The following is a 23,057-nucleotide window of genomic DNA, read 5'->3' as shown; positions in this document are numbered from 1 at the left end:
AGTTTTTCATGAGCTGAGCTTCAGAAGAAATTGCATCGAGTGAGCATGGGAAGTCCAATTATTGATGCGCTGGGTGCAGAAGGGGTACTTCTTGGTCATGGTTCTTTAGAATCTCCATTGCTAAATTGAATTTTCAAAGAAAACTGATTCGTGATTTCTCTGAAATTTTATTTGAAAAAATTGCAAATTCATGCAGACTATCCAGTAAAAATTTTGACGAAACGTTAGCATTTACTTTTCTTAAAATGGATGGAATGTTGGCAGATTCCAGAATCTCGAAAAATGCTCTACCTGCATCCTGAGCCTCAATTATTAATTCTTACCAGAGGAATGATATACTCCTCTAAGTACGGCAGTGTACTTGCATGGGTACTGATGCACATGCGTTATCTGCTTCTTTTTTTTTTAACTTTTTACTAATTTTAGGTGTGCTGATCTTGTTCCTTAATATCTCCTATACCAGTCCTTCCTGAGCTAGTTGTCAAGCAGAACATTAAGAACTGAATGAGATTCCTAAACCTGCTCCAGGTTGAGTTGTAAGAAGGAATCTAAGTTAAGAGTCACAGGTATAATTATCTAATATCTTACTGCCATAACTTTCAATCTCACACAGTGTCTGACCAAGGCTTACTTGTTTTCAACATTAAGAGCAATGTGTTACGTCACTGGAGCTGATTATGATAAACAGTTCAGCGATAATATTTACTCGAGATGGCATCTAGAGAAAGGGTTTATTCATTAGCTGAGGTGGTAAATAAAATAATCAGTTATCAACTTGAGATAACACATATTTGCTCCCTGGCACTTTCTGTAACATGATTACCCAACAAATAAGTAATATGATCGTTTGAAACATGTGGCAAATACCTTCATAGTGATATCTGGTTGCCTTACTCGTGCCACGTGCTCTGGTAGGGTTTATTTAACCCTAAGCTTTTCTTCTTATATTTTTTTAGGTGGGTTGAAATTTACTTACCTATTGTGTGGTGAATCTTTACGGATAAGTGGATTTTTCTCTTATGTTTTGATTTAACCAACATCTACATCAGATGGTGTCTAATTTTCTCTGATATTCTATTTTTTTAGGGAGAACACTAAGCAACAATGAAACTTAAAATTTTATGAGCACCTGTATTTAGATGGATTCACAAAAATTTTATAGATGTTAAGTAGTTTAGTTCTCCGTTGAGAAATAAAACATGGTAGGAAAGTAGGCAAGGTAAAGTGTAATTAGGCTGCAATTCCAGTTGAATCTGTTAATGTCAATGTCATGCTTGGAGAGACAGTTCAGAAGAATTTACCAAGCAAGTCCTATCATCTAACTAATGTGACAGACCTCTTACGCCCAGCAGCATACTGAATTTTTCCCAATCAATTCAGGTATTTTTATCTACCTTAAACTTTGCCCTCAGAGTATGGTCCCAGAATTTGTTGTTCAGTCTTAAATGTAAGTTCATAGATTTTGCATTTATGTTAAAACAGAATAAAAATGGACATTACTTTCTTCTAGCTCCCAGTGGTGAAGGTGTAACATTTCAAAGTCCTAGAACTGTACAGAGATTTAACAATGGGAGGGAATCTGGTCGATAAGCCAATGTCCGTGTTGGTAATTGGTAATGGTGGTCGTGAACACACCATCTGCTGGAAGCTGAATCAATCTCCTCTGGTATGTAAAATCATTCTCAATGAGTGCTATCTATAAAGTCTTCTCTGACTCATTACCAAGTGCTAGTGAAACTGCAAGAATGGATATTATAATTTGCGATGTTGAAGACTTCTCATCATACTTCACTTATCTTTTCAATGGAAAAATATTCAACGTCATTTTCTTGAAAACGTTGGTGATTTCCCTCATCGACGTTGGGAATATCTGAGAAAATTTCAAGCATGACTTCAATTTGCTATTCTTTGATCAAATGAAATGAGAGCAAAGATTTTGAAACACTGCAAACGATATACATGCTCTTGCAGTTTCATCGAGAGGTCATACATCCTGTGTCTCTCCTTACAAAAAAATATGAAAGATGGAAAAATTCTGAATTCAACTCAATAAAGCTTATTTCTGCAAAGTTATGACAGTAGGTACCAATAGTGGTTTTTGTTTTTAAGCAAGTGGCCACCTGTATTCTACATGTATCAATTTCTATAGCTACCTACCTCAGGAACATTTTTAAAAATTGCATAATGCATGACAATTAAATTTTATTTACCCATCTTTCTGGTTAAAATTAAGAAAACCAATTTAGGATGATCAAAAACAAATAGTAAAAAAATTGTTCACTAGGAGTTTGGTCATCAGTGCAATCATCAGAAGCATAGTAAAATTTAACTACAGAAACTACAAAAAACTAACGCATCAGTGCAACTTTTACGCTGCAAGTCACATGCTATGAGAAATAGCACGATAAGTAAAAAGAGAAGTCGATCAATCCAGTGCATTACTTACAAATCTAGCCATTCGAAATGAAAGGGATATTAATTTTTTTCTCATTGCTCATTGATTTGCATGTACTGCACTATACTAGTTTATTTGACTTAGTTTTTGTTTCTAAAGAATTGCGCACATAATACCAATAAATTCGGTGCTCGCAATATTTCAATATTTTTTTATATATTCCTCATGGCCTCATCTCATAATGCAGCATTGCTAATTGAAACATTGATTTCAACTGCATAAATTCAACATCAGAGCTCAAGTAATAATTCTCATAATGGAATTTTTGGTTAACCTCTACCAACAAAAATTTCCTTTTTATTCCTTAGGTTGAAAACATTTTCATAACTCCAGCCAATGTTGGAGCAGACTCATTGCACAAAGTGGGATCAGTATCTCTGAATGTAGGTGATAATCAGGTAAGCAAGAATACAGCACATTCAGTATTCATGTCAAACGACAAAGTTTGACCTCCTCAAAAACTGTCCTCTCGTTTCTGAATGATGCCAATGTTGCATCCCTTTCTCCAACTTGTATGGTTGTAGCTGTACAGGAGCCAAGGGAAGGCCTCCTCCCCCTGTTGGAACATTGAACCTCTAATATTACCCTAAATTTCTTTGCTTTGCAATACACAATGAGAGGAAAAGAAGACAAATTTAATGAAATCACAAAATCCTCAAATTTTCTAATGAAAGATTACGTTGATACAGTCTCACAATGCATCTAAAATTCAGACAATTTTTCCAAATATTCCAGGAGAGCTAGGCCCCATGCACCCATTTTTGTACAAAGAGGGTATTCTATAACCCAGAGAGCGGTGGTGAGGTTGGTAATGGTTGGGTATTAATTTTCTAGAAGGACCAGAACCCCCCCTAGGTAAATGATTCAATTACGTGTCTCATCATTCTATCTTTTTACAGGAAGTGACTAAATGGGCAAAAGATAATAAAATTTCGTTGGTCATTGTTGGACCAGAAGTTCCTTTGGCAGCAGGAATCAGCGATGTCTTAGCTCAAAATGGAATCAAATGTTTTGGCCCATCTCAAAAAGCAGCTCGTCTTGAGTATGACAAAAACTGGGCCAAGGAAGTTATGAAGAACCTGAACATTCCGACTGGGCGGTGGAAAGAATTCAGCAATGCATCAGATGCTAAAAAGTTCATTGAAAGGTTAGAACTATTAATATTCAGAGCTTACACAGAAAACATTACCGTGACAAAGTTATGACATATTGCCAACTCAACCATGTTTCAAATTAAGAACTCTTTTAAGTGTCGATATTATGTATCCTCATTACTTTTGAAAAAATTAAAAGGTACACTTCCTTTATAAATACCTCGTGTATTTACCTTTTCAGCACTCATACAAAACAACAAAATAAAAATCGAAGAAATACACTTTTTAGTTCGGTTTTTCTCAAGATTTGCACGTAGGAAGTTTGATTTTAAAAGCTCTGAAGGCTGCAAAGAATATCATACCAAGTAACATAGAGTGCGTCATATCATAGAAGTCGAGAAAAACATCGTGTTCAATGTCATGACCGAACAGCTTGTCTGGTACGGTCATGTTAATAGGATGACGGAAGAAAGCCTGCCGAAGAAGATGCTTGATTGGGTTCCTCCTGGGAGGAGACGAAGGGGACGCCCAGTGAGAGGGTGGCGACAGGTGGTTTTAGATGAGATGAGGGAGTGTCGACTCCCTGATGGATTGTGGGAGGACCAAGCCTTGTGGCGGTTAGGTGTCGCAGAGCGCCAGAGAGTGCTGTGAGAGCGACTCTCATGTATGGATGAAATATAGAAAATTAGCCTGTGCCAAATGTCCTGGTATTCCGTGCAAAGTCCTTTCCCTCTCAATCACAAGTTTCAGGACTTTAAATTCGTTTTCATAACGTAAAATCATCCAGTCAGATACCTGTGAAAATCGAAACTCTCTGATTTATTTAATTTAAAACGCTAAATTATTTTGAGGTTGAATTCTGTATGATGTAAGTTTCAGCTTCAATTGTTTCTATTTTTTTCTGATCTCATTTCTAGAGGTGCTGATTTTAATGCATTAGTAATCAAAGCTAATGGCCTGGCAGCTGGTAAAGGCGTTGTTGTTGCCACAAACAAGGAGGAGGCCTCTAAAGCTGCAACTGATATGTTCCAATCCACATCCTTTGGATCTGCTGCAGAAACAATTATTGTCGAAGAGTTTCTAGAGGGAGTAGAAGTTTCTGTAAGTAACTTTTCCCTGTTCTACAAGAATTAGAGATTATTCGGACCTAGTTTAATAGAAACGCACCATGTCACATTTTGAAATAAAACGAGTTAGAAGTAGTCTTAAATTTAAGCACATAGTCATAAATTGTTTCCTGTTAAAAATTCTGAGTAGAGAGAAAAAAGTTTTAATATGATAATAGTCATGAAAATTGAGTCTTGTGCGGCAATTAAGTACTTTAAAAGGTCTGTCATTTGAAACAAATAATAAACTTAATGTTAAAATCTAGCCCTACAAAGGAATAAACCAAATCTCCTTTTTTTTCAGTTCAAATTTGAGTTCAGTTTGGGTTTCTGTTAAATTTTGTCCATTAATTGTGGATTTAAAATTTGAAACTGAAAATATCATTTCAATGATGTTTTTGATGTACTCATATGAATATGTATAATTTAGAACTGCAATTAGTCACCAATCAAAGTATTAAAACTCTCTCATAATTTGGTGGTTGAATTTTTAGTCCATAAGTTACAACTCACTGGGAGAAAAAAGTGCTTTTCTCAGCAATACAAATATCACATTTCCAGTTATGTGAGAAAACGGAGAAGCGGGTATATACATTTGTCTAAAAAAAGCTCTCACCTCTAAAAGTCTACACTTTTTCAAACAACTAAATCACTTGACTAGAATAAAACTTTTCATGAGTTGATTCCTCTATTTTCTTTCCAATTTCAGGTTCTAGCATTTTGTGATGGTACCTCTGTGAAATTGATGCCCCCATCCCAAGATCATAAGCGTGCGTATGATGGTGATCGAGGTGGGAACACTGGAGGAATGGGTGCATTTTGTCCCGCACCTTTCATTTCTGAGCAGCAGCTTTTGCAAGTAGAAAATGATTTATTGAAGATCATCACATGGATGAAAAAGAATGGAACTCCATTCGTGGGTAATTTCGTTTCTGTTAAATAGTAATTACTAAAAATGCACAAGGCTTGGTAATTAAGAGAAAGAAAATGAGGGTCCTCAAAATCCTCATTTCCTTTTCCCCTATTGATAGAAAAAGTTGTATGTCTTTAATATAATAATATGTCATTAAATATAGTTTTTAGATGTTTGTTCTATCAAGCGAGTTATACATAACTCCGTTTATGAATAACTTACTCAATGAATTTTTCCTTAAAAAATTGATTTACCTTATTTTTGGCAAGAAAAGCGCACAACTGTCATGCAGCTTTCCATGTTTCTTGTAATATTTTAGAGTCCTTGCTTTGAGCCTCCAGTACTTATTGATCAACCATGAAAACCTTTTTTGATGTTTCATGCTGCGCACAATTATTGTCCTTTTATTGAAATAAGCAGGCTTTTTCCCTCACTTTTTAGCTCTATGATCACCTAGTTGAGTGTGTCTAGGCGACTTAATAATCAATTAATAATTAACAGGAAATGATTTTGTGCTCAGGTGTTCTTTACGCCGGTCTGATGCTTACTAAAGATGGGCCCAAAGTGCTGGAGTTTAACTGTCGGTTTGGCGATCCTGAAACACAAGTCATTCTACCGCTTCTTGAAACAGACTTGGCAGAAATCATGATGGCATGTTGTTGCGGGAATCTTGGATCGATAAATATTCAATGGAAAAGTGGCTTCCATGCAGTGGGAGTTGTCATGGCTAGTGCAGGATATCCTGAATCATCGCGCAAAGGCGATAAAATTTCTGGTACAAACTTCACTCGATCTTCATGTGCTTTTTGACATAAAGTCACACCTAATACTCATCAACTAAGACTTACCTTGATTATCATAACTCTGATTTTTATATCCAAGTATCGACTCATTTTTTATTGTACCAGCCATCATCGTTCTTGGCAGAGGGTATTTTTCAAAGGGAATTATCCCGTCCGGCAACGGCCAAAAATAACATTGTCACAACGTTGCTGCAACATTATTTTTGGCAGTTACATTGTGACAACATTTCCGCATCTACTTCAGGCAACCACTTGCCGGGCGGGATATTGATTGCATTTACTGTGCCTTTTCCATCAAATTATCATTATTTACAGTTAAAATTTGAGTAAATTTAATAAATTTTTAATAATGTAATTAATTCATCAAAGTAAAAATAGAAGTATCACTGTGCACCCTGATGAGGAAAAGCAAACATCAAGAAATTACTTTGCTCTTAATGATTGCTCAGAAATTATGTGCTTTCACTCAAAAGAGGTCTATTTACATTAAGAATCTTTAGAATATACTCATGCCTTTTAGTTTCCTGTTAACTTTATGTATCAGATAGAGTTATAGTAGAGTTTTGAAGGGCTAGAAGAATGATTCCTTGTGCAGCACTGAATCAAATGGCTGAAACCACTATTGTTTAGTGCCGTTAGGGGATTTTTATTTTCTTGCAAATGAACCGCATTCTAAGTAACAAAATTCTCACTTGGTCAGCCTCAGTGAAACTTTATCCACATGAAAAACCCAAGCACACACAAGCATGGAAAAGTTCTTTTTGCTCAAGTTGAAGCATTGTCCTTCGAATAGAGTTCTCTCCTGACAGCAGGACTGAAGCACTAGGAATCTATCTAACTCCAATTTCAGTCTTACGGTTGTTTGCCGACAAAAGCTCAATTAATTATTCAATTTCTGCTTTTCTTTCCTCTCAGGTCTAGAAAAATTGAGCAATCTTGATGATGTGATTGTTTTTCACATGGGGACAGCTTTGAAAAACTCATCTATTGTAACTAATGGTGGAAGAGTTTTAACAATAGTAGCAGTGGATAATCAGCTGTTAAAAGCAGTTTCAAAAGCAACTCTTTTGTGCTCGTCAGTTTCATTTGACGGCGCACACTACCGCAAAGATATCGGGCAGAAAGGAGTTTCAAGGTAATCCTTGTCATTTTTTCCTAGTGCCTTCACTTTTTTCAATACAGATGAGGTTTTTTCCAATTTTCTACATAGATGGTGAAACTGAAAAGCCATTCGGATGTTTCAAAATTTGTTCTCCCATTTTATTCATTAAAAAAAAGCTACCGATTCTGAATATGAGAGAATGCATTCGGAGAATATTTCCAGTACGCAAAGTAAAATCACTTAAATTTTTTCAGATAGAAATACTAGATCAACCTTATGTTTACTCATGCCATAAAATATTTTTCTAATCAAGCTTTTGAAATGAAAGAGAAATGTCCTGAAACTTATTAAAAAGGGGCAACGTCTTGAGTTCCTTAAGGTCCCTTATCATAAAAAGAATAAAAAAGAAAGTTCCTAGCTCTCCTTTTTTTGTTAGAAAATGTACACTTCCTTCTCTTCCCGGTATTTTTTTTCACCTCTCTGTCACCCCCTATTTTTTTTCAACTATTTTTAATGTGTTTTCATTCAGTTTTAACGTGTATTTCTCATGCTTACGCAGGTGGATTCTGGAACATGGAAATGCAACCTACAAGTCTAGTGGTGTCGATATTAGTGCTGGTAATGATCTAATTGACTTATTGAAACCTGCAATCAAAGCAACTAAAGTCAAAGGAGTGCTAGGGAGTGTTGGAGGTTTTGGAGCATTATTTGAACTTAAACCATACAATTTAAAAGATCCTATCTTGGTATCTGGAACTGATGGAGTCGGAACTAAACTGAAGGTGAGTTAGACTGAGTTAAATATAAATGTATAAAGTCCATTTTGGAAAAAAAGGAAGTTGGGTGAATTTTTCAATCCTTTTAGTTTCAAATATTCTTCTGTCACAAAAGCACTCACATAACATCACTTTCTGCTCATCAGGCTGACAGCTCCAAACTGACATCAGATATCGATATGTCCGTCAACTGACAACAAGCTGACTTTGACAGTCCATCAGAGACTTGATGACGACTGGGCGCAAATTTTGAGCTACATTTATAAATACTTTTTACGCAGGATCTAGAGTTACAATTTTTCACCAAAGGTTGGTTACCTTTCCATTAAAAATTTTCTGGCATCATAGGAATGAATTTGTAAAAAATAGGTAGATAAAGAGCAAGGTTGAACATACCAGTAGTCAGTGTAGATATAGGTTCATTTATTTGTGACCGCCTATGGAAATAGTGACCTCAGTTCACAAAAACTTTCTTTATGCCAGTACCTAGAAGACTACTCTACGAACATTTTGAGATAAAATACTCAGACATTTCAAGCTAAGGCACACTGATGCCTCTTGAGTATTTTGTCACCCTTTGATACCTGCAACCTTTTTTTTAACAATAATTTTTGCACGGATTGACAATTTTGATCTTTCTGATTTTCAGATAGCTTTGACCTGTAACAAACATTCTACCATTGGAATAGATCTAGTCGCAATGTGTGTGAATGACCTTTTAGCTCAAGGCGCTGCACCGCTTTTCTTCCTTGACTATTATGCAACAAGCCATCTAGATTTAAAAATTGCGCAACAGGTGATTCAAAGTATTTCTGATGGTTGCTCCATAGCAAAATGCGCTCTTGTTGGTAAGTATTTTAGTTTTACTTTGAAAAAATTACAGGAATTCCGGCTGTTATTATGAGTGAATCAATGGTGCACTAGACAGGGTCTCAGTTTTTGCATCATATTACGTGACTCCTCATCAAAATTTCGTTCTGAAAACAATTCTCACAATGATAATGTCATGAGTTAACCTGTTGGTGTGTGAGATACTTTTTTTTTTTTAATTTTTAATTTTTCTAATTTTTTATTTTCTTTTCTTTTCTTTTTTTGAGGCTCAAATTTGAAGGTCTTGCTCTTTGAAAACCTGAGCGTACTTATTTTAAAGACATGCACTTCGCAAATATCAAAAATTTTTACCCTGAGTTTTCTTTTAAATGAAAATTCTTCTGTGTTTGTTGTTCACAATGAATAATAGCTCTTATTTTGTCGGGTATTTTGAGTCGGTGTCAACCCACATGCTATACAATAACTCACTAAAAAGTGCTGTTCTGTTATCAATTCTTGGTCATAATTTATCTTTTAAAAAAATCGTTAAAACAGTAAGTACGAGCAGCAATGAAAAACTGCACAAAACTCATGAGCATGAAAAAACAATGCTCAATGCTAAAACCTTGCAAATTGTTCCCTTTTACCATTCATTCATAGAGCTTTTCATCTTTACTACAATTATGTTCTCAGTTTTACACAGAACCAAAAAGACTGACATCAAGTTAGATGCTCCCCTGCTCTGTCTAATGATGAATAAAACAATGATGATAAAAGAGCATCGGAAAACTATTCGGCAATTATAAGCGAGAATAATTGTATATTAAAAAACTGTAGACAGCATTAATTAATTTTTTAGGACACCCTACAATTAACGCACTGATAAAAAAGGAAAACCAACAAGAACAGTATCACAAGCCATAGAAGGTGCAAAGAGTAAAGAAGAATACACCTAGCAGAATAACACTTATTAGTCTTTATTTGATCCATTTTTTTAAAAATTACTTTAGGTGGTGAAACAGCAGAAATGCCAGGACTGTACAAAGACGGTGATTACGATATAGCTGGATTTGCAGTGGGTGTTGTTGAAAAATCAAAGATGCTACCCAAGCCCAACGTAAAAGAAGGAGATAAAGTCATAGCTCTAGCTTCAAGTGGACTCCACAGCAATGGATTCAGTTTAGTTCGAAAAATAATGGAAGTTAATTCCTTGGACTATTCAGACAGAGCTCCATTCAGCGAAAGCCGCTGCTCATATGGTAATTATTTGTCAAATTCAATCGGCTTTTCTTTATTTTATTTCTTGTATCCTCATGGTGTGGCAATCAGAAGCCTCTGGAGGTTTTTCACATACCGCATATTGATTGTGAAACTCCCAAACAAGGTATCTCAGTTTGCAGTATTGCAGACTCGTCATTTTTCAACACTGCAAACAAGATACATAGTTTGAGAGTTTCACAGTCGTTATCTATGAAGAACTAGTAAAATAAACGTATTTCTTAAGGCAATATCTACCGGGACTTGACAGGGAACCTTGATTTTTGGAAAGATCTTATCATTTTTTGCTGATGCATAATCTGAAATCAATGAAGCACGATATTGTGGCAGACACAACTGACCCATTGCTCTTCTTGCAAGCTCCTGGATTACGTGAATTTGCCTTTGTTCCTGAGTCAGACTGAAAATTGTGCAGTAATTTCAGCAATGGTAAACAACCGATAAATCATATTGTTATTTTTCTCATTCAAATTATTACACCCCTGTCTTACAAAAGTATGTGATCAAGTGTTGCATTATAAATTTGACGATCGTATTTGTCAGGGAAGAAAGCAGAACAATTGAGAAATTTTTAATTTCACATAAAAATTTAAGGATTTAGGCGCGAAAACTGCCAATTATTCTAAAAAGGTGTCATCTTTATGTCAGTCTTCTCCCCACTTTTGCTCCAGTCATCATTGAAATTTCTAGATTTGCCCTGGATACAATCATTGCCATCACACGCAATTTATAAAACTTTGACCCTCACAATTTTACTATCTCATTGCTCTTCAAACAGTTTAATGCTCTCCGTAAAATTTCAAAAAAAGTGAAGATGACCCTTTTTTAAAATTATTGCTTTATTTTATGCCCTTTTTTTAAGCTCTCCATGAGTTCAGAAAAGTAAAAGAAAGTGGAATTTTGGAAGCACTTGAAAAACGCACTGTGGAAGTGAATATCTGACATTTTGTCAGTTTGTCACCCGGAAAGATATGCAACCCTCATTGCAACAAAAATTTCGCAAAAGCATTGCTTTGTTACAAATTTTTACGAAAAATTATGTAGATAGATCAACAATTTCACGGAATATCTTGATTTCCTCAAGTTCATTTTTTCTCCTCCTAGGTGAAGAATTTCTTATCCCAACCTCAATTTATGTTCAACAACTGGTGCCGTGTTTCGAAAAGGAACAAGTTAAAGCATTTGCTCACATCACTGGTGGTGGACTAGTCGAAAATATTCCTAGAATCTTGCCTGATAATTGTAAAGTGGTGCTGGATAGCACAAAATGGAGAATCCAGCCAATCTATGGTTGGATAGCGGCAGTAGGTAAGTTATGAGTTGTCTGTTGACTGATTATCAATTTATTTATTAATTAATTGCAAAACTTTATTATTCCAATAGAATAAGCTGTAATGTTTATCCTGGACAAAGAACATTTTTAACAATAATGAATGCCTTTGAAACCGAAAAAATCGAGATCATCTGGAGTGAAATCATTCCTGTAACTCCTTGAACGAAGGGACCTTTTCTGAAGTTGGCAGGGTGAAACATACAGGAGGGAAGGCAGTTGCATACTCACGGCATGTCTCCTCCTTACTTCATCATTCATGATTCACTCCTCTTTTTGTTTACGTTAACTGTGGTTAATTAACAAGAGGAATAAGTTAAGATTTTGGATTTCGTACTATCTTAAAAAAATCAATTTTTAACAAGTCGCTTGTTTTTTCTAACAGGTAATGTTTCTGAGTCAGAAATGGTACGAACTTTCAACTGTGGAGTAGGTGGCGTTTTAATTGTCGATTCGAGTCAAGCAAATGAAATTTCAAGAATTGTGGATGGAACAATAATTGGAACCATTGAAAAAAGGGTAGCTGGTGAGTGCTTGGTCTCAATCATTCTTTGCCTTTTGTTACCTCTATTATTACCCTTTATCTCCGATCATGAATATTTTATATTCGGGAGAAAAGAAGATGAAGGTCTATAAGTATGATGTAATATAGATTATTTAGAAAATTTTGGAAGAGTTTTCTTGCATCATTTTCCCATTTTACTCCAATTTTTTAACCCATCGACTTACAATTTAATGAGACCCTGCCGCACCTAGAATTAATATTTTGAGTTCCAAATTTTCAGGAACTTTGAACATTCACAATTAGTCCTAAACTCGTTTCCTAAGATTGATAATTGAAATATGAAGCATTAAGTTCTTAGAAAGAGTAGGAAGAAAAATTTGATGTCCTTAAATATTGTTTATTTATTGCTGTCTAAATCACAAGTATCCCAAAAATCAATTACATTTGAGGCAGCATAATGTCTCATAGTACATAGTACAAAAATAACGCAAGAAAGCATTAAATTACGGTACTAAAGCTTTAAGTAAGTGAGAATAGTCATGACAAGAACGCAGTCCTCTGTCAAAATATCCGCTCTGAGCTGTCAGTTGTTGGTCCAGATTTGGCCAAGTGCAGCGCAGACAGCCCAGAGCCATCGCTTTTGGTTAATGGAAAGATTTTTCTACTAGAAGTATTCTACTCGCTAAGGGCTTTTGGGAAGAATTTTTAAGGGCTCTTGTAAACTCACTGTCAAAGCGTTCCTTGACACTTCTTTTCAATTTACAGGTGAAAAACAAGTTGAAGTTAAACATTTTGCAACATCAATAATGCCACTGATGTTACCTCATCTCCGAGAAAAACTCATTACTCAAATTAGTATAAAGAAACCAAAAATTGCTGTTCTTATCTCGGGCAGTGGGACGAATCTTCAGGTAACTTTTCTTATCAATCATTTTTCAGTTAAGGTCCAAATTTAAAAATGCTAACATTTCTACACTTCAAAATTTCATGTAAAAAATGATAAACACAACACTAACAGGAAGTATGGTAATCGATTCCTGAACAAGATACATACGAAGTAGTATTTTTAACACCGGTCTAATGAAAGTTAGGTTTCATAAGTGACATCATTTGTACTTTTACTGTTTTAGCATTGTCAATCATAAACGCTTATATCTTGTTTAGGAGTTAATTTCCTGACCTCCTATCGTGTGATTCGTTCTCTTTGTTAAATTTTGAAGGAAAAAAACTTGCAAAGAGCTTTACTTTGTTCCTTGCCTATAGAGGCCTATCGATTAAACAAGTGGCAAAATTTCATGTTCAAAATGTATGTATTCTGTGAATCTTCAAGAAACAAAGCTTGTTTCTATTTGCAGGATAACAGATTGTTGAAAAATTAAATTTCAGTTCTTTTTATTTTTTCAGTTCCCGTGTTTATCAAACACGGAGTACTGTAAAGAAGATGTAAAAGACTACATTGTATTTTTTTGTAAAGTAAGCAAAAAAATATTTAAGGTTATGATGGCCTTATAAGCATATTTAAATGACACTTCAAATATTTGGCAAAGCATTAAAGCTGAAAGTAAGACCATCACTAGGCACAGAAGAAATCTTGAGCAGATGACGTAAATTTCAATGAGTAATCTTTACCATCAAGTTGAGTTTCATATTAAAGTCTAAATGGAGTTCTTGCATGTGTGAGGGATCAACGATTTAAGCACTTCCCCCTCCGTAAAATTTTGAGAGAAACACAATGGTGGCACTGGTTTTCTCTGAAATCAACTTCCAAGCTCAAAAAAAGCTCTCAAAGTTGAGGCTGTAATGGAGGGGACATCCGACGCTACGTTAAGAGACCAGTCCACCTCTTTATCTAGTCAAACTATATAGAGAGCAAATACATTAGCAGGGCTGCAGTGGTTTCGGTCTTGGAGTCTCCAAACAAAATGGTAATTCTGCAAATTTATTTGCTCTCTATCTATGCATGGATAGTTTGACTAGATAAAGAGGTGGACTGGACTCTTAACATAGCGTGGGATGTCCCTTCCATCGCGGCCTCAACTTCCAGAGCTTTTTATGAGCTTGGAAATTTATTTCAGAGAAAACCAGTGGCACCATAGTGTTTCTCTCAAAATTTTACATGATCGTTGATCCCTTACACATGCAAGAACTCCATTGTACAGTTCGTTTTAGTATGACAATATCTTACTTACCTCTCATTGACTTACCTATTTAATCCATATTTACTTTTTATGTTTCACAGAGTCTTATTGATGCAACATCAAGTGGTTTTGTCCCCGCTGAGATCGTAATTGTGATATCAAATGTAGGCAAAGCGTACGGATTGACACGAGCCAAACAAGCTGCGATTAAAACTCTAGTAAGTGTTTTCCTAATTTATTCGTCTCCATTCTTATCAGGTTTATTCTCCTGTTTTTTTATACAAAATAATTCTCGGGCTCAGCTTTGCTGTGAGACTGGTTTCAAGTCGGAGGATGCGCAGTTACCCAAGGTTGTAATTTGGGAAGGAGGGGGAGTTTCTTAAAAATGAAATTAAATCCTCGGATTGAAACTTTTGTCAGCGATTCAAGGAGATGAGAAAATTGAGCTTTGTGTAACAGAAGTAATTTTGAAGGTAAGTAACTTAGGACTCTCTCCGATTATTAAGTTAATAATTTGGATTGGATGCTCATGAAGGCACAGTCGCCTCATCATCGCATGGAGAGAAAAAGATAAATGCAATAGTTTTCATCAGAAAGCGCTTTCTAAATCTAAAATCAACAAAGATATCACCCTTCGTAAAACACAGTGTTTGACATCATCTACGCGGTAGCACATACCATGGTTTCCCTCATCTTTGTTCATCAGTTACTGACACTCACACTTGTTTCTTCACATAAAACACGGATGAGACCAAGGTGGAAAAAACCATGGTATGCATTACTGCGGAGGTTAACATCATAAGCTGCGTTTTCTGAAGAGTGATATCTCGGATAATGTTGGACATCAAAACTTGCTGTTTGAGCAGATCTGATTTTTTTTTCTCATCTCTAATCTGGAATCATAAAAACTTGATTCTGTGGTTAGCGTAATTGACCCATTTTCCTTTCCAAGAATGAAGCACTACTTTAAGGATTTGTTAACGTAGATCCAATGAAAACTAACATGCCATTATTGCTCACTTTCGTTTTATTTGTTTAAAATTGAACCACGGTTCAGTTGGTTTCATTATTTATCTTAAGCCTATACTAATGAACAGGTTGTCGAAATGATCATATTTTTCTCTAAAATTCCTTTCTTGTCATTTTAGGTCATAAGGCATTCCAGCTACCAAACAAGGCAGTTGTTCGACAATGCCTTACATGAGGCACTCGTGGAGGCAGAGGTGGATGTTGTATGTTTAGCAGGGTTTATGAGAATACTGACCGAAGATTTTGTAAATAAGTGGCGAGGAAAACTCATCAATATACATCCTGCTCTCTTACCTGCGTTCAAAGGAACTCATGCTCAAAGGCAGGCAATAGAAGCAGGAGTAACAGTTGCAGGCTGCACTGTACATTTTGTTGAGGTAAGGACTTGTGTAATGGACCCTTATTGATGTGCTGCTGTGTCAAAAAAGAACGCTGTTTGAACCTTCAGACGTTACCAAATTTATTTCGATAAAATACGAATTTTCAAGAAAACCCGTGAATATTTTTTCTCCAATTTTTTTAGATGATTTCTTCCTCAATCAAATCTAAATTATATGAAAATTTCAAGAAAAATTCTTCATAACTCTTTAAAAAAAAAAAACTGTTTACTGAAGGAAAGGCAACTTCAAATGTTCATACAGCGTTTTTCCTCTCAGCATTGCAGTGTAGTCAGACGAGTCTAATTTCTTGTAATTGTGATTGGAAGCATCCCTTTATTTCTGCAATGTTGAGCTTATGTATTCTAAGTGATTCCTTTAAATTAAGAAAATCATCTGAATGCTAGATATGACAAGATCCTTTCTAATCAATGGACAAAGTTAAAAAAGATGCGCATTTCTGTTTCCTTCATTGCAAATGTCCGCTCATGTTTCATTCTTTTAAAAGAAAACTAAACCAAAGTTTCAGGGTTCTGCCAGATCATACCTATGTTGAATTATCAAAAATTAATAATTTCAATAAAAATCTGCTTGAGGAAGTTAACAATTTAAATCTGCACTTTTGTAGTCTGAAAATTAATTGAAAGAAAAAATTAAAATTTTATACACTTTACTAAAATTTGAGAAAAGTTTAACATAAAGAGATTCAACTGACTTAACTTTCAAAAGCTCATCCGATGGATTTCATCTGATATTGCCTGTCCACAGTTTAATAGAATGGAGGGATCTTTAAGCATAGAAACAAAAATCTGAATCTGAGAAAGAGAGGTAAGATATAAATTAAATCTTATCGATCATTAATTTTATTTCCATTTCATTTTTCTTATAAAACGAATTTTTCTCTGTTACAGCCTGAAATCGACAATGGAGCAATCATCACTCAAGAGACTGTCCATGTATCACCAGATGACACTGAGGAGACTCTAATTGAAAAAATTAAAACTGTAGAGCATGTAGCGTACCCCAAAGCCCTAAAATTATTGGTAACAAATAAAATTACTCTGGATCTAAAAAGTGGGAAACTTAGAAGGAACTAAATATGTTTCAAAAATGTAAATCTTGCTGTAGAGCAACAGTAAGTACCGACTTTTTACTGACTTATTGCTACTGGACTAAGAATTTTTTGGTCAGTTTCGTAAGAGAATAGAAAGGGAAAAAGGTGCCAAGGAAAGGAGTCTCCCCATAGTAAAAAATTTGGAAAACAATTTTTAATGAATATAACTTAACCACACATAACTGCAAAAACATGAATCGAGAATGTTGAGGATGTATCATTTGAGAGAAATACATTCCGCTCTTGGAGTAGCACCATAAAAATGATCAAAGAGACGTAAAATAATAATAAAAAAAGGTACATACGAAGGAAATTACTGTCTGGAAACTCTTCGTAACACAATATTTATCAGATCAGAGATTGCACTTGTCCCCTCTTTATTCTGTATCTCCTCTGTTTTTGCTGGGCAAGAGCTGGTTGAAGAAACCGCCGACTCGCCCTCAATGAGTATTTTATTAGCTTCTTTCATAATATCAAACTGTAACATCTGTTTTTTCATGATTGGAACGACCAAATTAAATCTTCCTGTAAAAGTAAAAAAGACATCATAAATTTTTTTCTTAAGTTGAAATATATCAAGTTGATCTCACTATTAAATATTTCATCTAAGGAATCCCTTTTCTTCATTCTTTTTTCCCTGTACCATGAATCCCATTACTGTAATTTGTTAAAGAAATGAGTTCATTTCCCACTTGCAGTCTAACTAATCTTGTGGAAAACCTTGCCGAAAGCCCAACAACGAAGAACTTCACAACAGGTGTCCAGGAAGTTCCAAGCTTTTCCCCAAATTCAATCAAAATGTCCCATTTTTATTAACCAAAATTCATGATCATCACTTACTGAAGACTTTAAAAAAATAAACCCCCCCCCCCCCCCCAAAGATCAAATTCTTTCTTTGCTAAAACGCTGTATTTCACAGAGGGTTTCCCTGACATGTTAAAATGGGAATTCCCACTTTACGTGACCCGACCCACGATCATCGGTAAGGTTCTGCACCCCTGCCTCACAATTTCTTCTCAAAATCCCACAATAGAAAATATTTGGAAACCGAACATCATAAAATACCAAAATAAATATATTTGAAACTGACTTACCTATTTTCTTGTTAACTTTCACAACATTGTCTCCCAATTTTTCAATACTTCCCAACCACAAATATTCATCTTCTTGTGATATTGGATGAGGACCATATTTAGCTCGCTCCTTGGCCAGAGTAGATTTGATGTAGTCGATTTCTTCTCTAATTTCTTTTTGCAAGGTTATCCATGCAGGCATATAGCCGTTGTCAATCATGATCTGTAGAGTAAAAATTCTGTGTTGAATTTATGCAAAAAAATAATGTAAGGGAAAGTACTGAATTATGTGCCTAAGTTTTAAGTCCTTCGTTGAAACCCTGAAATGAAAATTAAAGTGAATGGACGTGTCTCTTCTGGATGTTGAAATTCCGAGAAAGTAATGCCTCGAAATTGGTGAAAGATACATTACCAGCAACCTTATGCATGAAGGTAATTTTTTGGGGCAGGAAAATGTCCACTCGTAATTGAAAAAAGGTATCCAAACCAGATCACCTCCTCAGAGCAGGACTTCTTATTTCAGTCTCAAAATAGACGATTTTAGTGGTGACGTCACGAAGCGATATTGGTGGTTCGATATCTCGAAAGTCGAAATGTGCCCCAACAAACAAACATAACCTACAAAATGAACAATTGACGAAATAAGCTAAAACTAGCCTGAAACCAAACAATTAATCCATGAGACTTTAAAATTATGAAAGCTACTCATTTATCAAAACGTTTGAGATCACAATCACAAGAATTTATTGTAAAATAAGATCGTAATATCATAGACAGTCATCGAGCGAATACCCCTACCCCCCCTGCCTATATCCCGCAGATTCCTCCATGTTCGTTTGTTGGGGCACGTTTCGACTTTTGAGGTATCGAAATTATAACGAGATGTGACGTCACACTAAAATCGTCTATTGGAATCAGCAGTTCTTTTTGAGAAATTTTGCATTCCTTTATCCATATCGCAACCTTTATTTTCTGAAAATTTGCGAAGTAAAACTTAAATAGCATACCTATTGTAATTAACTGTAGAAATAGTCGCAAATTTGCATACAATTTACTTTCTCTTTTTCCAGCTTTGCCTGCCCTCCCTTTAAAATATATTGTTTTTGTGCTTATGAATTGAACTGTGATTAATTGAATCCTAAAATAATGCAATGATTAAAAAAAGATGATTCTCATTACTCTTTTGGTCCCTCTCTCTTCCATCCTGCGCTAAATCCTTTTATCATATACTTTATTAAAATTTCAATTAAAATTAAGGATTAATTTTTAAATACTTTGAGTATTATTACTTGGTTCATTTTGTGCGTTGTAAAATCTACATATGGATTATATTCATTATACTGCCTTAAAGGCTTGCCAACTCCTTGCAAATTATCAAATTCACCACGGGCCATTGATTCTTGAATCAGATCTTCAACAAGACGCTCCATGCCATACCTAGACAAAAAATTATACTTAGTGAAACCAAGATAAACCATGCGACTTATGAGAATGCTGTAATATTGACAGTTCTCGCAAATATTTTCACTTATTTTGCTTGAGTTGTTTTTAATAGCAAGAGAAAAATTAATCACGTTCTTTCATGGTCCATTTTTGAAACCCAATTTCAAAAACCCTGAATTGAAACTTAATCATGTTGTTCAAAAACCGCTAATGTCTATTATTCCAGTTTTCAGTTTTTTGTTAGTTTCAATGTCATTTCTCAAGAGCTGATACAATCATGGCAGTAGTGTAATCACTCGTTTTGGGATTATGATGACTCTAAAACGAGTATTAACACCTCTTCCAGAGTTGAATCTGATTACGAAAAGTGCAACATACAAACTGTCACACCATACATCTTTGATTAAGCAGGGAATTTTAAAATTACAAGAATCCTTCCACTTGGAAGAACACACCTCTGTTACAGATTTTTTATTTTTTTGCTGTTCTTGGCTCAACGTAGCATTTCTGAGACGTATCTCATGAGGATAATTTTTTAATATATTGGGTCATTATTTTTTTCAACGAATTTCCTACAGGGTCCACGAGTAGAGATAATACTTATGATTGTAGATAAGAAAATGCTAGGAAGGTATTATTTTAGCTGCAGGGCTATCCATTCATTTCTTCTCTCTCACTTTGTCACAAAAATTTAATACTAAAATAGCAAATTAGTCTCTTTTGCACCTAAGTATAAAACATTGCTACAAACCTAGTCTTTATGTCTTTAGATTTCTTTTTGTCCTTAATGATCAGTGAATCCTCTTTACTGAGCGATTCATTTGATTGAAGTTTGGCTATCCTGTGGCTGTAAACATTTTCTACGGCAGTTGCTGCTCTCAACTTTTGGTGCTGTTTTTGTCTTTCGGAAGGAGTACCAATGCCTTGTCCATCGTATGAGAGGTATTGTCGATGCTGCGGTGCTGTGTGCTAAAATCAAACACATTATTACACGAAAGAGAACCCAAAAATGGTTGGACGACCTTCGGCCTGGCAGCTAGTTTAGTACACTAAACCTCTGATTATTCAAATAAATGTGGCGGTCAGCCAATTTCAATAGTGGAAAGTTCTATTTATGTGGAGATCCCAGAGATAAGCTTAATTTGACTTGTTACATTTGTAATAGGAGTCTACTTAAACACCACTTTAAAATAAAATGATGTGTTAAATACTTACAATTGAAATATACAATAAAATTGACCATATAAAGTAATCAATATTTAGGTTCCTTGTAACATTGTACAAAACCTGCTTTCACTCACTACAAAAAAATAAAATAATTTGCACACATTTCAGTGTTAATGGACTGTAACATGAGTGATAGATGTTTTTTTCGGTCAGAGGAAAATTCATTTTTAAAAAAATCAAAAACTCCTTTTTAAATTTCCCCTTGCAGTTGGTAAATCAGATCAAATTTTTCTTTGACTGTACACAATATACCTACACACACGCACTTTCCAGTCGGAATGTCGCTTAGATTCCTGCTAAAAATAAGACCTAAAAGAAAATCAATCAGGCAACATCTGATGTAGTCGGGCTAATTGAACCGATTATTTTTCAAATCACGCAAGTGCTTAAATTGCGAATTCGAGAAAATCCGTTTTATTCGCTTTGTTTACAATCTTTGAATTACAAAAAACGTAGGTTCTTTTAGAGGGCTATTTTGAAATCAGTCATGTTCGATTATATTAGAGGAAACAAAGAAACCCCTCTACCACCGAAATAGAGAGTGGCGCTTACGTTTTATGGAAAATAATCAGTTCAATTCTGATTTACATCTGGTTTCAGAACAAAATTCTGTGCTAATGAATTATGAGGACAGCTTCATAATTTTCATTAGTCCCCAACTAGCTTTGTTTGCTGGACCCTCTATTAGGTTCTGAAAGAAAGGCACTGTTACTTTTCTTAAAAACAAAACCTACCTTAATATCAAATTCTTTCACTTGACTGTTCTCTTTCCCTTTTTTCTCTTCGTAGTAAAGACCATACTCTCCTTCGCAACTTTTGCTATGCCTATCTTTGGCAAATTTATTTTGCAGCATTCGATAAGCATGTTCAATTTCTCGAAATTTCTCAGTATCAGCTCCTGGCGAATCACTGTCCGGGTGGTACTTCTTAACCAGGCTCACGAAAGCACGTCGAACATCTTCTTGATCGCACCCGTCTTTCACACCCAATACAGAATAGTATTTTTTGTAATCTTCTCTTGGAATAGACCGGAATCCTCGAATGGTAACATAAAGGTTGTGCTTTGGTGGAAGTCTGTAAGCTGTTGAAGACACCCGATTCAAAACCATCTGCACTTCTCCACCTGCGACATTTGAAATCCGATCAAACAATAAGTACCTAATCTGATCGTTTTTTGAATGGACAATTAAACCTGAATTTACGTATTTGCCGCTACCCAGGGGTAACATAAAAATTGCTGCCGGTCCCAACTTGCGTGAAATGTGACAGCATTGAGGGGGTGGGGGAATTTTTGTCAGAAGCAGAGGGTCTGGGAACCCTCTCTTGGAAATTTCTGAGATAATGACTGCCCACCAAAGAAAAATTAGCCCTTTACAACCAGAATATTTCAAACATTAAGACCTTAATTTTCACGTTATTTCCACATAGTTTTGCTTTGTTCTTTGGTGCGGTTTTTACCCTCTTTCAAGAACCTTGGAATTTGCTGCAGGGGACAGCTGCTCCTCCTGCCCCATAAAAAATCCAAGCCTGTGAGCAATTGAAATTGGACAAACCGCCTCAAAATAAGTAAGTACTTACTTGAGACTCACGTAAAAGACATGGTAGAGAAGATAGTAAGACTAATCTGTAAGCAGTAATTACAGCACTTTACATGGGAATGACTCACCCATTATAATTAAAAGTGTCGTTTATCTTTATTAGTAATAATACCACGTCGCATGTGACAAGAAAATAAATAATCTTAGAAATAATCGAAAAGATTCAAATGTTCGCTTCGAAGTGTTTGAAATCGCTAAATTCGATTTCTCAAATAATGGGGATCAAAAAGTTTTAAACATTCGAGTAATCGCATTTGAATTCGATGATCGTCCATCCCTCTTAAGTAAGGCAGAGAGATGGCATTGAAGAACATTGCCAAAGAATGGGCTGCTCAGCGAAACAGAGCCCTGCCGGCGAGTCTGAAATTTAGTGGTTAGTTGACTGACAGCACAACTAATGTCGTCTGAAAAGAAGGAAATTTTTTGGTAGGAACACTACGGTCACTGGCTTGTGAATTACGTGTTGAAAAGGTATTAAAACTTACTTAAATGTATTAGAATAAAAAAAGACAGGACAGGTTCAATGTCGAATTTGGCTGCACGCACTGACAATAGCAACTGCTTACGTAATTAACATTAAATGAGATTTTATTCCTGCTGGTGGTAACATATCGTAAAAGTATTAAAATAAATGTATCATTATGTTCGTCGTCAAAGCGTTGTAAAGATGAATATAACACAGTGGTAAACCGTTTTCTGCACGAGTGATAAGAGATAACACAGTATGTACCGCAACAACAAGGCGATCAGCTGATCTCTATCAAAACAAATTCGACCTTGGCCATGACGTGAAACTCCTCTCTGTGAAATCAGATACCAAATTATTCTTTCTAAAATAATTTTGAGCCACTAATTTCTTATTCAATAAGCAATTATTGAATAATAA

The 23,057-nt window shown here is 35.3% G+C and overlaps 2 protein-coding genes across 4 annotated transcripts; one reads left to right on the top strand and one right to left on the bottom strand.

Moving 5' to 3' along the window:
* Positions 1-541: 541 nt before the first annotated feature.
* Gart (trifunctional purine biosynthetic protein adenosine-3 Gart) lies at positions 542-17,103 on the top strand. 2 transcript variants are annotated; one of them, XM_072297391.1, is made up of 17 exons: positions 542-566; positions 1,511-1,666; positions 2,764-2,853; positions 3,355-3,602; positions 4,467-4,650; positions 5,365-5,575; positions 6,089-6,343; positions 7,287-7,506; positions 8,033-8,255; positions 8,899-9,097; positions 10,070-10,318; positions 11,442-11,645; positions 12,053-12,193; positions 12,938-13,083; positions 14,412-14,528; positions 15,459-15,716; positions 16,628-17,103. In XM_072297391.1, exons 2-17 carry the CDS (start codon positions 1,568-1,570, stop codon positions 16,811-16,813), a joined length of 3,030 nt encoding a protein of 1,009 aa, XP_072153492.1. In that variant the 5' UTR covers positions 542-566; positions 1,511-1,567; the 3' UTR covers positions 16,814-17,103. The 2 variants fall into 2 exon arrangements, with proteins under 2 accessions (XP_072153492.1, XP_018911336.1); XM_019055791.2 differs by lacking the exon at positions 542-566 and adding an exon at positions 687-956.
* LOC109040030 (dnaJ homolog subfamily C member 28) lies at positions 16,370-22,922 on the bottom strand. Of its 2 annotated transcripts, XM_019055793.2 has the most exons (7): positions 22,657-22,922; positions 21,308-21,696; positions 20,098-20,315; positions 19,193-19,340; positions 17,925-18,126; positions 17,136-17,355; positions 16,370-16,531 (listed from the first exon to the last, which is right to left on the bottom strand). In XM_019055793.2, the coding sequence occupies exons 2-6, from the start codon at positions 21,680-21,682 to the stop codon at positions 17,144-17,146; spliced, it is 1,155 nt and encodes a 384-aa protein (XP_018911338.1). In that variant the 5' UTR covers positions 21,683-21,696; positions 22,657-22,922; the 3' UTR covers positions 16,370-16,531; positions 17,136-17,143. The 2 variants fall into 2 exon arrangements, with proteins under 2 accessions (XP_018911338.1, XP_018911337.1); XM_019055792.2 differs by lacking the exon at positions 16,370-16,531 and having other exon boundaries at positions 16,963-17,355.
* Between the last annotated feature and the right edge of the window lie 135 nt (positions 22,923-23,057).

The sequence above is a fragment of the Bemisia tabaci genome, chromosome 2, assembly GCF_918797505.1.
Source record: "Bemisia tabaci chromosome 2, PGI_BMITA_v3".
NCBI classification, from domain to species: domain Eukaryota; kingdom Metazoa; phylum Arthropoda; class Insecta; order Hemiptera; family Aleyrodidae; genus Bemisia; species Bemisia tabaci.
The sequence above is the reverse complement of the archived record's forward strand: the minus strand, read 5'-3'. Positions and strand labels throughout refer to the sequence as shown.